The 16,016-nt window shown below is 41.9% G+C and overlaps 1 protein-coding gene across 7 annotated transcripts in view; it reads right to left on the bottom strand.

The window, feature by feature from the left end:
* Positions 1-202: 202 nt before the first annotated feature.
* The window catches only part of LOC139380527 (calcitonin gene-related peptide type 1 receptor), a 59,581-nt gene continuing 43,767 nt past the window's right edge, over positions 203-16,016 (bottom strand). For 5 of the 7 annotated variants that reach the window (XM_071123263.1, XM_071123261.1, XM_071123264.1 and 2 more), the window contains 9 exons: positions 8,769-8,881; positions 8,371-8,462; positions 8,092-8,218; positions 7,730-7,883; positions 7,553-7,613; positions 7,185-7,251; positions 6,250-6,468; positions 5,485-5,526; positions 203-3,384 (listed from right to left, as the gene is read on the bottom strand). In XM_071123263.1, coding sequence (XP_070979364.1) covers positions 3,163-3,384; positions 5,485-5,526; positions 6,250-6,468; positions 7,185-7,251; positions 7,553-7,613; positions 7,730-7,883; positions 8,092-8,218; positions 8,371-8,462; positions 8,769-8,881 — 1,097 coding nt within the window. In that variant the 3' untranslated portion in view covers positions 203-3,162. The remainder of the gene's footprint in view (positions 3,385-5,484; positions 5,527-6,249; positions 6,469-7,184; positions 7,252-7,552; positions 7,614-7,729; positions 7,884-8,091; positions 8,219-8,370; positions 8,463-8,768; positions 8,882-16,016) is intronic. The other 2 variants (XR_011628442.1, XR_011628441.1) reach the window with 1 other exon arrangement.

The following is a 16,016-nucleotide window of genomic DNA, read 5'->3' as shown; positions in this document are numbered from 1 at the left end:
TTATACAGGGTTTGTCTATGTTGAAATGTCAAAACAATAGGTAACATTGATACATTTTTTAAAATCCAATGTATTTTTCCTGTAGATTCCACGTCACAATACCTTGACATTACGTGACTTTCCTATTAAATTAAAAAACGTCAGTGTATCTTATTTTTTTCTGTTGAAATAGAGAATATAAAAAATAACAAAGAAAAATAAATGTTTCACAAATATATATTTTCACATCCAAAGAATAAAACACATACAAATTACACCCATACAGTCAAGTGGAGTCAGGGTGTTTAGACTTCCAAATATATATACACAGTACATTTTTAACATACAATACAGACATTATCCTTGAAAATACTTTTCTTCGTAGTAAGTGCTACTTCAAATGTCAAAGTCGTCTAATATGAAAACACCTCTGAATACAGTTTTAAGATATCATTAAGTTCTGTAATAAGAAACTGTCCTGCAGTCCACGTCACATTCTAACAAATGTTATGAAACAGGATGCATGGAATTTACTTGCCAGAAGTACTGGCAGCTAATATAGAGATTTATCTGAGAGTTGGTATTGACATGTCTTCTTGTCTCCATGCCACACTACACACACACACACACTTGAGCTGTGTAATAGTATCTGTTTAGTTACCAACGGTCACTGTATGATTATGATTATAATGTTCAAGTGGTAGATGCCTGGGACGGCCAAAACAACTTTCCTTGTTAAGAATTTACAGATGCAATTCAGGCATCATTCACCCTCTATCAGAGTGCAATTGCAAAATGGAGGAATGGCTTTGTTTGTACCCTTGTGGAAAGCTAGCAGAAATGGCAGAGACAATTCATTTGAATGTCAGTCCGATGGCTAATGATCAGTAAAAGCATCAAAATTGTAATAAACAACTTCCTGCTGACAACCTCCCACACACTTCTATATGACAGCTGCTTCATATTTGAATGCCTCGTATACACCCGTAAATACAGTGTAAATATATACAGTATATGTACATAAAGCACTCACCTTAATTGCATTTCTGCACTACAAGATTTACAACATACAAAAGTATGTGGACACCTGCTTGTCAAACATCTCATTCCAAAATCATGGGCATTAATATGTAGCTGGTCCACCCTGCACTCTTCTGGGAAGGCTTTCCACTAGATGTTGGAACATTGCTGCGGGGACTTGCTCCCATTCAGCCACAAGAGCATTAGTGAGGTTGGGCACGGATGTTGGGCAATTAGACCTGGCTCGCAGTTGCCGTTCCAATTCATCCCAAAGGTGTTTGATGCGGTTGAAGTCAGGGCAAGGTGCAGGCCAGTCAAGTTCTTCCACATTGATCTCAATAAACCTTTTCTGTATCACTTTGTGCACAGGGGCATTGTCATGCTGAAACAGAAAAGGGCCTTCCCGAAGCTGTTGACATAAAGTTGGAAGCACAGATTCGTCTAGAATGTAATTGTATGCTGTAGTGTTAAGATTTCCCTTCACTGGAACTAAGGGGCCTAGCCCGAACCATGAAAAACATGGTTCCTTCGCCACCTAACTTCACAGTTGGCACTATGCATTCTGGCAGGTGGCGTTCTGCTGGCATCCACAAAACCCAGATTTGTCCGTCGTACTACCAGATGGTGAAGTGTGATTTATCACTCCAGAGAACGTGTTTCCACTGCTCCAGTGTCCAATGGTGGTGAGCTTTACACCACTCCAGCTAACGCTTGGCATTGCACATGGTGATCTTAGGCTTGTTTGTGTCTGCTCAGCCATAGAAACTCATTTCACGAAGCTCCCGACGAACAGATCTTGTGCTGACATTGCTTCAAGAGGTAGTTGGAACTCGGTTGTGAGTGTCACAGCCGAGGACAGACAATTTTTACTCACAAAGGGCTTCAGCACTAGGCAGTCCCGTTCTGTGAGCTTGTGTGGCCTACCACTTCGCGACTGAGCCGTTGTTGCTCCACTTCACAATAACAGCACTTACAGTTGACCGGGGCAGCTCAAGCAGGGCAGAAATTTGACGAACTGACTCTTTGAAAAGGTGGCAACCTATGACGATGCGACGCTGAAAGTCACTGAGTTCTTCAGTACGGGCCATTCTACTGCCAATGTTTGTCTATGGAGATTGCATGGCTGTATGCTCTATTGTATACACCTGTCAGCAACAGTTGTGACTGAAATAGCAAAATCCACTCATTTTGAAGGGGTGTCCACATACTTTACATAATCTGATTGTGAGTCGTTTCCAGCATTTGGATGAAAACAATCATTTAAAAAGTAGTGAAATTCACATGAATGATTCCGATAGTGAACAGTGGAAATTATATGGAATTTAGAATATATGAACATACAGTAGGTGCCAGACATATATTACAATAAACACTATGTTTTACCCTTTGCCACTGAGGGGAATGTAAGGTTTAACCTATAAATATTTATTCCATAGATTTAAAACAGTGCCAGAACCAAACTTCATAATTGAAGTAACATTCAGTTGTACAGGACAGATATTGGCATAAATGACAATAGTTGATAATGGTAAAGCATGTACCTTTTCAAAAGTTATTAACTACCAACAAGGGACTGCACTGTATATCTGTGTAACTTTGCCCTTAACTTGAGCTTAAATTCAACTAGAGAAACACAGATAATAGCCTCAGAGAGCCTAGTTCTTAGTGGCATTGATTGTTGTGTATAAAAATAGCCGACAAGGGTGGTTCTTGGCTTGGCATATCACAAATAATACTTTTGGGCAAACACCCAGGCTTTATCTGAACTGATAATATCTTAATTTGGATTGTCAAACCTCCTTTTTACATTGTTTATGTACAGTCATGTTAAAAGGACTGCGTAACACTTGAATGCTTTAAGATAAATTACCAGAATATAAACATTTGGCTTCCTCTGAAAAGCAGCAAAGAAACTTCATACATGGATACTTGAAAAAGTTTTGCAAAAAGTGATTCTCACTAAGCTGATAAAACAATTAAGTGCCCATTTCTATGTGTTAATCGAAGGTAGCAAAAACATTTTTTTCCCCAGTGCGTATACAAGTGGCCGAACGTTTCTGTTGTTAATCCCTTCTTTCTCCCCTCCCTCGGTTAACCCAGGAAACCTAGTAACAAACTGCAGCCTCCCCTTCCCCACCATTCCGAAAAAGAGTCATCCTATCCTCAGGCGAACGGGTTCTCTGATTTTAAGATGGAGGTCTCGATGTCAAGGCAGGCCCCCTTGCCGTTCAAGTGTTCTGTGTGGCTGTCGATGCTGTAGCAGCCCTGGACCTCGGTGATGGACGAAGCAGTGTACGAGGCAGACCGCATGGCATCTGAGTGGGCGAAGGTGCTTCCAAACTGGATACGGTACTGGTTCCAATGTCTCCTCAGAACCCCTTGCACCTACCAAGACACGATGTCGACCATAAGATTCAGCACACAGAAAATAAATCAATACATTTAGTAATAAATTACTAGTAATGAATGAATCCTAATTGCAAGACCATATCCTCACACAGTATTTCCTGGCCATCTCCCAGGCATTCACAATTACCATATTAACCCTTGACCACTTCATCTGTTACATAAAGCAACCCTAATCCAAACACAAATAACACATTTGGTAAGAAACCCTCTCAATTCAAGGAAACGTATAGTATTACGCAGAGTCACGAGTGCATAGAACTCCCTTCCAACTTATATAGCGTAAGTGAACAGCAAACCTGGTTTCAAAAAACAAATAAAGCAACACAGCCTCTCCCCCATGTGACCTACTTGTTGTGTGTATGCACTGACAAGTACAGTTGAAGTCGGAAGTTTACATACACTTAGGTTGGAGTCATTAAAACTCGTTTTTCAACGAATCTCCTAGAGATTAACGTACTTTGGTGCGAAAAGTGCAAATCAATCCCAGAACTTTATCTCTGGTCTGATGAAACAAAAATAGAACTGCTTGGCCATAATGACCATCGTTATGTTTGGAGGAAAAAGGGGGAGGCTTGCAAGCCGAAGAACACCATCCCAACCGTAAATTACAGGGGTGGCAATATCATGTTGTGGGGGTGCTTTGCTGCAGGAGGGACTGGTGCACTTCACAAAATAGATGGCAACATGAGGAGGGAAATTATGTGGATATATTGAAGCAACATCTCAAGACATCAGTCAGGAAGTTAAAGCTTGGTCACAAATGGACAATGACCCCAAACATACCTCCAAAGTTGCGGCAACATGGCTTAAGGACAACAAAGTCAAGGTATTGGAGTGGCCCTCACAAAGCCCTGACCTCAATCTCATAGAAAATGTGTGGGCAGAACTGAAAAAGTGTGTGCGAGCAAGGAGGCCTACAAACCTGACTCAGTTACACCAGCTCTGTCAGGAGGAATGGGCCAAAATTCACCCAACTTTTTGTGGGAAGCTTGTGGAAGTTCAACAATTTATTGGCAATCCTATCAAATACTAATCGAGTGTATGTAAACTTCTGACCCACTGGGAATGTGGGAATGTAAAGCTGAAATAAATCATTCTCTCTACTATTATTCTGACATTTAACATTCTTAAAATAAAGTGGTGACCCTGACTGACCTGACAGGGAATTTTTACTAGGATTAAATGTCAGGAATTGTGAAAAGCTGAGTTGAAATGTATTTGGCTAAGGTGTATGTAAACTTCTGACTTCAACTGTATATAGGGGACAAATCAGAGTGCTAATAAGTCTCAAACCGTAAATGGTTTCTCTTCATTATGCATACCTCTGCTTGGTGGACATTTTCTGGGATGGTGTCCCTTTCTCTATCCACGTCTTTTGAATGGATGGACCAGGAGTCTGCAACGGTAATAGTGGCCTGACCGCGAATGGCCCTGTCTCTCTCAGCGGACAATCGCCGGAAGGATTGGAGAAGACTGAACGGTAACCGGACCCCTCCCCCCAAGGTGTATGTAAACGTCCGACTTCAACTGTATGTGTAACTGACAGATGCATACACACACTACATGTTAATGTTTTTAAATGTATGTAAATTGTTAAGTATTTTGTCTCTAATGTATTTTTTGTTATACGTCAGACCCCAGGAAGACGAGCTATCGCTATTGGCTATCGGCTAATGGGGATCCTAATAAATCAAATCGGCACTGCTCATACCACTCTATGGACTGTCCCGTGACTGTCTCTGGATGCCTGCCAATGCTTTAATGATCTTCAATCTGAGAGAATCATCTCCAGAGGCCCACAAGCTCCCATGAAATGTTATGGAAGGTCAACTTCCCCAGATGCATCCCCAGGTCAGGTCACCTCTCGGGGAGGGTTTGCACAGAGGAAGTTGCCTAACCTTGGCTTGATCGCACAGGGAACTGAGGACTCAAATGTACAGGGGAGGAGAGGGTCGCAACATTTCTGAAAAGGTCCCAAAATGTCCTGTGAATAAGCTGCAAGGGAATCCTTCAACCTAAAATTCTATATCTGGGATTTCAGAAAACCTGATAAATGAATGTGGGTCAGAATCTTACCTCTCCGTTGAAGAAGCAGAAGATGGTGGCTACCAGCAGACCCTGAGAAAATAAACCAAACAAAGGAGCCCAGTCAGTGCATATCGGTTATAAACCCATCGCTTTAACGCCCTGGGAGAATGTCTCAAGCTCTCAAACACCCAAAACAGTCGAGCCGTGGGGCTGATTTTGCCAACTTTGATGCATTTTGGCAGCGGACCTTTCGAGGAGCATGTAAAACGAGGGTGAGAGAGAGGTACAGAGAGAGAGAGTAGGGACAGAGAAAGGCGTTGTAATGTATTATTTATTGAGCTGATTCAGCCTGGCACCAGAAGGCACTGACTGTACCTCATCATGAGTTGCAGCATTCAACCCTCCTCCTCCCCTGCCAGACAATGACATATACTTTCTTCCACAGGCCATGAGATAAAGACACGGGAGTCAAAGGCTAATAAGGCGCCGACCTGGTCTTAATCCAATAATAAGAGACGGTGGCTGCAGATGACTACTTCAGTTTTATTGTGGCAATGGGAACGTTACTGCTGCTTACTTCAGAAGGGGTATGGTTCTCTTTTTCTCCCCCAGACACCTTAGTATGCACTTACCGACAGTACGTCACTCTGGACAAGAACATCTGCCAAATTACCATGCACAACATACACGAAAGTCACCCTAACCTTGGTTGGAAACATGAAAGATACATTACTGTTAGCCTAGAAATGTATAATGTTACAGTCATATGTGAGCTAGGGTAACTAGCTCACATATGATAGTAGATAGTCTTACCTGATAATGCATTAAGATGTGCATGATGTAGTCGTAGATCTCAGAGGAGACCCGTCCCTCTGGTTTGTAGGGCAACAGGACGTACTGGATCCCCAGGAGAGGTACCAGAATCAGGGTGGCGCGCACCGCCTTCATGTAGAGACTGGACTCAGCCTGGTGGGTCACCTTCAGCTTGGTGATCAGGACACGCACAATGTTCAACAGGAAGAACAGGTTCACCTTGAATGATATAGAGAGAGGAAAAGGCCACATTTGTCAGAATATAGCCATTGAGAGGATATGTTTATCCAAAGAACCCTCAATCACCATACATAAAAAACAAGGAATACTGTTCACGACTGTAAGCAATAGTGTGTTTACTTCTTGATATCATAAAATGGTGCATTATGGGTAATACATGCGTTTCTGAACCACGGATAAGTTTATTACTGGAGAGCAGATTAACATAACATTCATTATAATTCTCAAATTGACTAAACAAGGAGAAATCAGGCAGAATTCCTCAAAATAAAGAAACATCAGCACATCTGATAAGACATGCAGCTCTATACCAGATTGGACCCAAAGAAAATAATTGCAAACTACAAGAGGATGCTTGATTGTCCGGTTTCCTTTGAAGTCAGACCAATGGTTTTATCAGGTCATTCCTAGAATGCCACCCACGTTGTTCTGCCGAATGACTAATGGGCGGGTGACTAATCTATCAACCTACAGGATAGTTCTGTGAAATTACTTATCTAGATATTTATTTCCTGGGCTAGTTGAACAAAAACAAAGTGTGGTCTCTTTTTGTCCATAGACTACGTTCAAGGTAAGGCAACAAAAATGAAAACAACATCCTTGAACACTGCAACCCCTTTCCACTTAAGTTTGCACTCAAGAGAAGCAGGAATATAGATAGTATTTGCATGTACCTAAATGTACTACAGACTTACCAACAGAGCAGCACAGATGGGTCCATGGATTATGTAGAGGAGTGAAGTGTTGGAGCTTATCCAACAACTGTAGGAGGGGAAGAGACAAATTAGCATTCAGGGTCTGCCACCTTCTTTTATGGTTTAAATTAGATTTTTACAAGAGCTGCTTACAGGAAACATATTCATAAAATTGGATTGAAAGCTCTAGAAGTGTGCCAACAGGATTCTAATAGGCAATGGATACATGGTAGGGAATACTTGTAGCTGTAATAGAAACTAATTACAGCAAGATGTATTATGCTGTATGAATAGCTTGTAGTTGAAGAAATGATGCATTCACTGAAAACAATTGTGGTACAAAATACAGCATCTGAACGTAAACTCACTTGTCATTGTAGTAGTAACTGCGAGCGATTGCATGTATAGATGCTGGAATTAGAGGAAAGCCTGAAAAACAACAGACATCCATTGTCCGTGACAAACAATGTTACTTCCATGAAATAACATCCAAACTTCACATCAAAATCATATACAGGTATACAGGGGTATCCCCAAAAACCTACCCCAGCCGAGAAGATAGTACCACATCAAGTGCTGTTTCTCAGCAAACACAGCAACAACGATGAGGGTGTGCAGGTATATCCCTTCACAAAGCATCCAGAAATAGTTGCAACCAAAAAGATAAAGATGGATAAACTGGGACACTTTACAGCTTGTCTGGAAAAAAAGAAAATAAGGATGTTGCACATGCAGTTCTTCTGTGCTTTACTCTTTGAATATCTCTAAAGGCAGCAGCAAATTAGCAGTGTGTATACTGCCATTGCATTGGTGTGTGGCTGTAAAATATACATATCATAATACACATATAAAATGATCAATCACATAATATCCATCCATCCACCCACCCACCCACCCATCCACTTACAGGGTTTCTTTGTACCAGCTCCTGGTTATTCGCCACAGCGGTCAGCCAGATGATGGTAATGATCGAGTTCAATACAAAGGAGAAGAAGAGGTTTTTGTGGAGAGTGATTCGTTGACAACTTAAACTCCTACACGAAAGGGGAAAAGGTGTAGACTTTTTCATTGTGGCGTTAAAAAACGAAAGTAATTTGGCATCAACTGTCCGTGTCTAATAACAGATCCAGGAACAAAACCTTTGAATATTCAATCTTGTTCTATTGTTTGGTTCATTTATACTCACTTGAAATAGAAAAATATTCCCAGGGAAATTAATAGGGATGTCAGTGATAAGCCATGACCGATGAGGGCCAAGTAGAATAAATTCATGGCAGTCTGAAAGAGAATAGACACAATAAGCCTCATATTGCCCTAGCATATTACTGTATGTGTTCTGAACTCCCTAAACCCAGCTATATAATGGCAATGCATTGATGAATCAATACAAAATTATAATGCAAGTCCCATAGCCCTGATAATCAAAGAGCAAAGAGTATTTGCAAGTACTTAATGTCCATTCAATCAAAATAGCCATCTGAAAGTTTCTGCAGGAGGTCAAAGTGACATTCCTCACATGCAGCAAGCAATTTAAACTAACGGAACATCCATTTGAGAGTTGTTGTTTTTTGTACCGCAACGTACCATTCTGCCTTCATTAGTATGCTCGTTGCATCGTGTGTAGTTGGTCCATGTTCGGTTGCTCTCGGGATGCAGAAACCAGTGGCCGTTGTCACTGCATATTTTTGTCACCAATTCTGTAGAGCATTACATCAAAATGTAAGTAGATTAATCTATAAACACATCAAATACAGTCTTCAAAATGCAGAGACTTGAAGTTGCTTTTTCTGAAGTCATCTTTCCTCGAAGTAATATCATTTGCAAGTGCTTTTAAAGCAACAAGGCTTCTGAAGCCTCTAGGGCAGGGCTGCCCAAACCTCTTCCTGGAGATCTACCGTCCTGTGGGTTTTCAGTCCAACCCTAACACACCTGATTCTACTTATTAGCTGCTCAACAAGACCTTAATAACTAGCTGAATCAGATACGCTAAATTAGGGTTGGACTGAAAACCTACAGGACAGTAGATCTCCAGGAAGACGGTTGGGCATCCCTGCTCTACGGCTTGATTACAAAGGAAAGTACAGTGGAAAAGGCATTTGATCTGCCTTAAACCTCCTACTCCCGTCCTGGAGAGGCAGCCTATAGGGAGGAGGTTGGGGACCTGGCAGTGTGGTGTCAGGACAACAACCTCTCCCTCATTGTCAGCAAGACAAAGGAGCTGATCGTGGACTACAGGAAATGGAGGGGCGAGCACGCCCCCATCCACATCGATGGGGCTGTAGTGGAGCGGGTCGAGAGCTTCAAGTTCCTTGGTGTCCACATCACTAAGGAATTAACATGGTCAACACACACCTATACAGTTGTGTTTGGGCCACAACTGTGTGGGAGGCTGAACAGATTTGGCATGGACCCTTAGATCCTCAAAAAGTTCTAGAGCTGCACCATTGAGAGCATCTTGACTGGCTGCATCACCCTTGGTATGGAAACTGCAAGGCTCTACAGAGGGTGGTGAGTACGCCCCAGTACATCACTGGGGCCAAGCTCCCTGCCATCCAGGACCTCTGTACCAGGCGTCAGAGGAAGACCCCAAAAATGTTCAAAAACTCCAGCTACTCAAGCCATTGACTGTTCTTTCTGCTACCACACAGAATGCACTACTTGGGCTCCAGAGTGACGCAGCGGTCTAAGGCACTGCATCTCAGTGCTAGAAGTTTCACTACAGACCCTGGTACGATTCCAGGCTGTATCACAACCGGCTGTGATTGGGAGTTCAATAGGGCGGGACACAATTGGCCCAGCGTAGTTAGGGTTTGGCCGGGGTAGGCAGACATTGTAAATAAGAATGTGTTCTTGTTTGAACTGCCTAGTTAAATTTAAAAAACAGTGCACCAAGTCTGGGACTGTGAACAGTTTCTACCCCCACTGCTAAATAGCTAATCAGATGGCTACACAGGCTACCTGCATTGACCCGTTCTTGCACTAACTCTCTGGCAGTGACTCTATGCACACACACTGGACTCGACCCACACACTCACACATACTACACTGACACTCCAACACACACATACACTTTTTTTGCACAAACTCTCCTGCACTGACTCTACAGTGCCTTGTGAAAGTATTCAGCCCCCTTGAACTTTGCGACCTTTTGCCACATTTCAGGCTTCAAACATAAAGATATAAAACTGTATTTTTTTGTGAAGAATCAACAACAAGTGGGACACAATCATGAAGTGGAACAACATTTATTGGATATTTCAAACTTTTTTAACAAATCAAAAACTGAAAAATTGGGCGTGCAAAATTATTCAGCCCCTTTACTTTCAGTGCAGCAAACTCTCTCCAGAAGTTCAGTGAGGATCTCTGAATGATCCAATGTTGACCTAAATGACTAATGATGATAAATACAATCCACCTGTGTGTAATCAAGTCTCCGTATAAATGCACCTGCACTGTGATAGTCTCAGAGGTCCGTTAAAAGCGCAGAGAGCATCATGAAGAACAAGGAACACACCAGGCAGGTCCGAGATACTGTTGTGAAGAAGTTTAAAGCCGGATTTGGATACCAAAAGATTTCCCAAGCTTTAAACATCCCAAGGAGCACTGTGCAAGTGATAATATTGAAATGGAAGGAGTATCAGACCACTGCAAATCTACCAAGACCTGGCCGTCCCTCTAAACTTTCAGTTCATACAAGGAGAAGACTGATCAGAGATGAAGCCAAGAGGCCCATGATCACTCTGGATGAACTGCAGAGATGCACAGCTGAGGTGGGAGACTCTGTCCATAGGACAACAATCAGTCGTATATTGCACAAATCTGGCCTTTATGGAAGAGTGGCAAGAAGAAAGCCATTTCTTAAAGATATCCATAAAAAGTGTTGTTTAAAGTTTGCCACAAGCCACCTGGGAGACACACCAAACATGTGGAAGAAGGTGCTCTGGTCAGATGAAACTAAAATTGAACTTTTTGGCAACAATGCAAAACGTTATGTTTGGCGTAAAAGCAACACAGCTGAACACACCATCCCCACTGTCAAACATGGTGGTGGCAGCATCATGGTTTGGGCCTGCTTTTCTTCAGCAGGGACAGGGAAGATGGTTAAAATTGATGGGAAGATGGATGGAGCCAAATACAGGACCATTCTGGAAGAAAACCTGATGGAGTCTGCAAAAGACCTGAGACTGGGACGGAGATTTGTCTTCCAACAAGACAATAATCCAAAACATAAAGCAAAATCTACAATGGAATGGTTCTTAAATAAACATATCCAGGTGTTAGAATGGCCAAGTCAAAGTCCAGACCTGAATCCAATCGAGAATCTGTGGAAAGAACTGAAAACTGCTGTTCACAAATGCTCTCCATCCAACCTCACTGAGCTCGAGCTGTTTTGCAAGGAGGAATGGGAAAAAATTTCAGTCTCTCGATGTGCAAAACTGATAGAGACATACCCCAAGCGACTTACAGCTGTAATCGCAGCAAAAGGTGGCGCTACAAAGTATTAACTAAAGGGGGCTGAATAATTTTGCACGCCCAATTTTTCAGTTTTTGATTTGTTAAAAAAGTTTGAAATATCCAATAAATGTCGTTCCACTTCATGATTGTGTCCCACTTGTTGTTGATCCTTCACAAAAAAATACAGTTTTATATCTTTATGTTTGAAGCCTGAAATGTGGCAAAAGGTCGCAAAGTTCAAGGGGGCCGAATACTTTCACAAGGCACTGTACACACTACATACACCCACACACATGACACATGCACATACTGACGCCATACACACACACTCACACGCACTTTCACACTCACCACATACCCTGCTGCTATTGTGTATTTTCTATCCTGTTGCCTAGTCACTTTACCCTTACATATAGCTACCTCAATTACCTCGTACCTCTGCATATTAACTCGGTACTACTACTCCCAGTATATAGACATGTTATATTTACTCTTTATTTTTACTCTTTATTGTTATTCGTTATTCACTGTGTATTTATTCCTTGTGTCACTATTTCAATGTATTTATTTTTATCTTTATCTTTAACCCTGCATTGTTGGAAAAGGACCCGTAAGTAAGCCTTTCATTGTTTGTCTACACCTGCGGATTACAAAGCATGTGACAAATAAAATGTGATTTGATTTGACATGGTGTGCAGGCCTTTGTTCCAGCCCAGCACTAACACACTGATTAAAACAGGTCGTGGTCCAGATTTATGACTATGATTAGATTATAATTTGAAACAGATGTGCTCGTGCTGGGCTAGAACAAAATCCTGCGGTTTATTAGTACAGCATATCTACTTGGTACCACTGAACTGGAACACCCTGAGTCTGCAATTTTAGAAGTACTCTAAGACAGAACATGACATTGTTCCTGTACCAAAGAAGGCAAAGATAACTGAACTAAATTACTACCGCCCCATAGCACTCACTTCTGTAATCATGAAGTGCTTTGAGAGACTAGTCAAAGATCATATCACCTCCACCTTACCGGCCACCCTAGACACACTTCAGTTTCCATACCGCCCTAACAGGTCCACAGACGACGCAATAGCCATCACACTGCACACTGCCCTATCCCATCTGGACAAAAGGAATACTTATGTAAGAATACTGTTCATTGACTATAGCTCAGCATTCAACACCATAGTACCCTCCAAGCTCAACATCAAGCTGGAGGCCCTGAGTCTCAACCCTGCACTGTGCAATTGGGTCCTGAACTTGCTGACGTGACGCCCCCAGGTGGTGAATTTAGGAAACAACATCTCCACTTCGCTGACCCTCAACATTGGGGCCCCACAAGAGTGCGTGCTCAGCCCCCTCCTGTACTCCCTGTTCACCCATGACTGCATGGCCATGCACGCCTCCAACTCAATCATCAAGTTTGCAGACGACACAACAGTAGTGGGCTTGATTACCAACAACGACGAGACAGCCTACAGGGAGGAGGTGAGGGCACTTGGAGTGTGGTGTCAGGAAAACAACCTCTCACTCATCGTCAACAAAACAAAGGAGATGATCGTGGACTTCAGGAAACAGCAGAGGGAGCACCCTCCTATCCACATCGAAGGGACAGCAGTGGAGAAGGTGGAACGTTTTAAGTTCCTTGGCGTACACATCACAGACAAATTGAACTGGTCCACTCACACAGACAGTGTGGTGATGAAGGCACAATAGTGCCTCATCAACCTCAGGAAGCTGAAGAAATTTGGAATATCACCCAAAACCCCGACAAACTTTTACAGATGCACAATTGAGAGCATCCTGTCGGGCTGTGTCACAGCCTGGTACGGCAACTAGACCGCCCTCAACCGCAAGGCTCTCCAGAGGGTAGTGCGGTCTGCACAATGCATCACCGGGGGCAAACTACCTGCCCTCCATGACACCTATAGCACCCGATGTCACAGGAAGGCCAAAAAGACCATCAAGGACATCAACCACCCGAGCCACTGACTGTTCACACCACTACTACCATCCAGAAGGCTAGGTCAGTACAGGTGAATCAAAGCTGGGACCGAGAGACTGAAAAACAGCTTTCCTCCCAAGGCCATCAGACTGTTAAACAGCCATCACTAACATTAAGTGGCTGCTGTCAACATACTGACTCAACTCTAGCCACTTTAATAATGAAAACATGTATGTAATATATGTATCACTAGCCACTTTAAACAATGCCACCTCATATAATGTTATATATATGTAACAGGAATCACTAACTCAGGGGAGGCTGCTGTCTACATTAAGACCCAATCACTTGACTAGACTCTACCCACACAGTCACATATACTTACACTGACACCCCCTACACACACATACACACTACATACACCCACACACATAACACATGCACACATGCATACTGACGCCACACACACACTCACACGCACTTTCACACTCACCACATACCCTGCTGCTATTGTGTATTTTATATCCTGTTGCCTAGTCACTTTACCCTTACATATAGCTACCTCAATTACCTCGTACCTCTGAAAATTAACTCGGTACTACTACTCCCAGTATATAGACATGTTATATTTACTCTTTATTTTTACTGTTTATTGTTATTTGCTATTCACTGTGTATTTATTCCTTGTGTCACTATTTCAATGTATTTATTTTTTATCTTTATCTTTAACCCTGCATTGTTGGAAAAGGACCCGTAAGTAAGCCTTTCATTGTTTGTCTACACCTGCGGATTACAAAGCATGTGACAAATAAAATGTGATTTGATTTGACATGGTGTGCAGGCCTTTGTTCCAGCCCAGCACTAACACACTGATTAAAACTGGTCGTGGTCCAGATTTATGACCATGATTAGATTATAATTTGAAACAGATGTGCTAGTGCTGGGCTAGAACAAAATCCTGAGGTTTATTAGTACAGCATATCTACTTGGTACCACTGAACTGGAACACCCTGAGTCTGCAATTTTAGAAGTATTCTAAGACAGAACATGACGCAGAAGGCACAGAATAAGTTTGAGGAAAAACTAAAAGAAATGGAGCAATTTATTCACGAAAGATCAAGTGTAATATATTCTAAAAATAAAGCCAACTGGATGGAAAATAGGGGAAAATGCACCAAATATTTTTTTCTCTTCAACATCGAACGAAAAACTATTTACAGAAACTTGTTACAAATGATGGAGTCATCCATGATTCACCAAACAACATTTTGAAATACAATACAATTAAAAAAATAATACAACCTTTACATTACCGTGTAGTTTACCAACCCAATGTTCCAACTTTGAAGTACTCAGTATATATATACCGAAAGAAAGAAATGATTTCACTACAATATATTTTAATAGAAAGTTAGCCAAATTAGATACGATTTATGCTACCAGACCTGTCTACATAGCTGGTAAATGCGCTCTGGCTATCTACTCCGATTTCAGGGCACGGGTAAAATAGTCTAGCTAGCTACATTTTCAGATATTGCAAGTTTCTAATTTTGACAGAAAGTAATTTTCATTTCAAGTTAAATTGTACAGTTAGCTAGTTAGCTAACGTTAGCTGGCTGGCTCACTGGCTAAAATTACGTGTATGATCTTATTATTCGTATATCAGCACAATATGCTTTTGCTAGTTACAGCCTAATGTTAGCTAGATAATATTGAACCTGGTTGGTTAGCTCCCTGCAGATTCATACAGGGCTGTAACGTCATGAGTTGGGATTATAGTTTTGTTGTTTACCTAGCTAGCTACATGTCTCAACAAAAGACTCCACTATGCAAGTAACCATTTCATTAGAATGTCACTACGACAACTGTTGACAGCCAGCTGGTAAATTCGCTCTGGCTATCTACTCTGATTTTTCAGAGCACTCTCGTCTGACTGTGCCAGAGTGCAGAATAACTGAGGAATTTACGAAAGCTCAACACCCGTTGAATATGGTCGGTGTCAGTAAATGCTGGCAAAAGAAAAATTGTTGCCAGCAGCACAGTTGCAGTCACCAATGCTGTGGATACCACAAAAACAGCCTAACCAGCTCTGCTAGGGAGAGTAAAATGGTCAGTGAGCTGTTCTCTCATTTGTGTCTGGAAGTTGTTGTAAGCTAGCTAACATTAGCCAGTTAGCTTGGGTGCTTGACTGTTGTTGTTGGGACAGAACGCTCGGATTAACCCTTAAAGAGATGGGTGGGTATAAAGCTTAAGAGGGTGTGAACGATGCTGAATGGGTGTAGACAAAGACCTCTCCTGTAGGTACTAAAACATTCAAAGGCCATTTTCTCAAAAGTGAGGTTACAAGTATCAAAGCAGAATTACTTTCCCATTGTTTCTCAAATGCAGTGTATGATATAACACAATTTCAAATTTTGCTACATTAGACC

This window comes from Oncorhynchus clarkii, chromosome 22 (assembly GCF_045791955.1).
Source record: "Oncorhynchus clarkii lewisi isolate Uvic-CL-2024 chromosome 22, UVic_Ocla_1.0, whole genome shotgun sequence".
Taxonomy (NCBI): Eukaryota; Metazoa; Chordata; class Actinopteri; order Salmoniformes; family Salmonidae; genus Oncorhynchus; species Oncorhynchus clarkii.
Note: the sequence above shows the minus strand (reverse complement) of the source record. Positions and strands in the feature narration are given on the sequence as shown.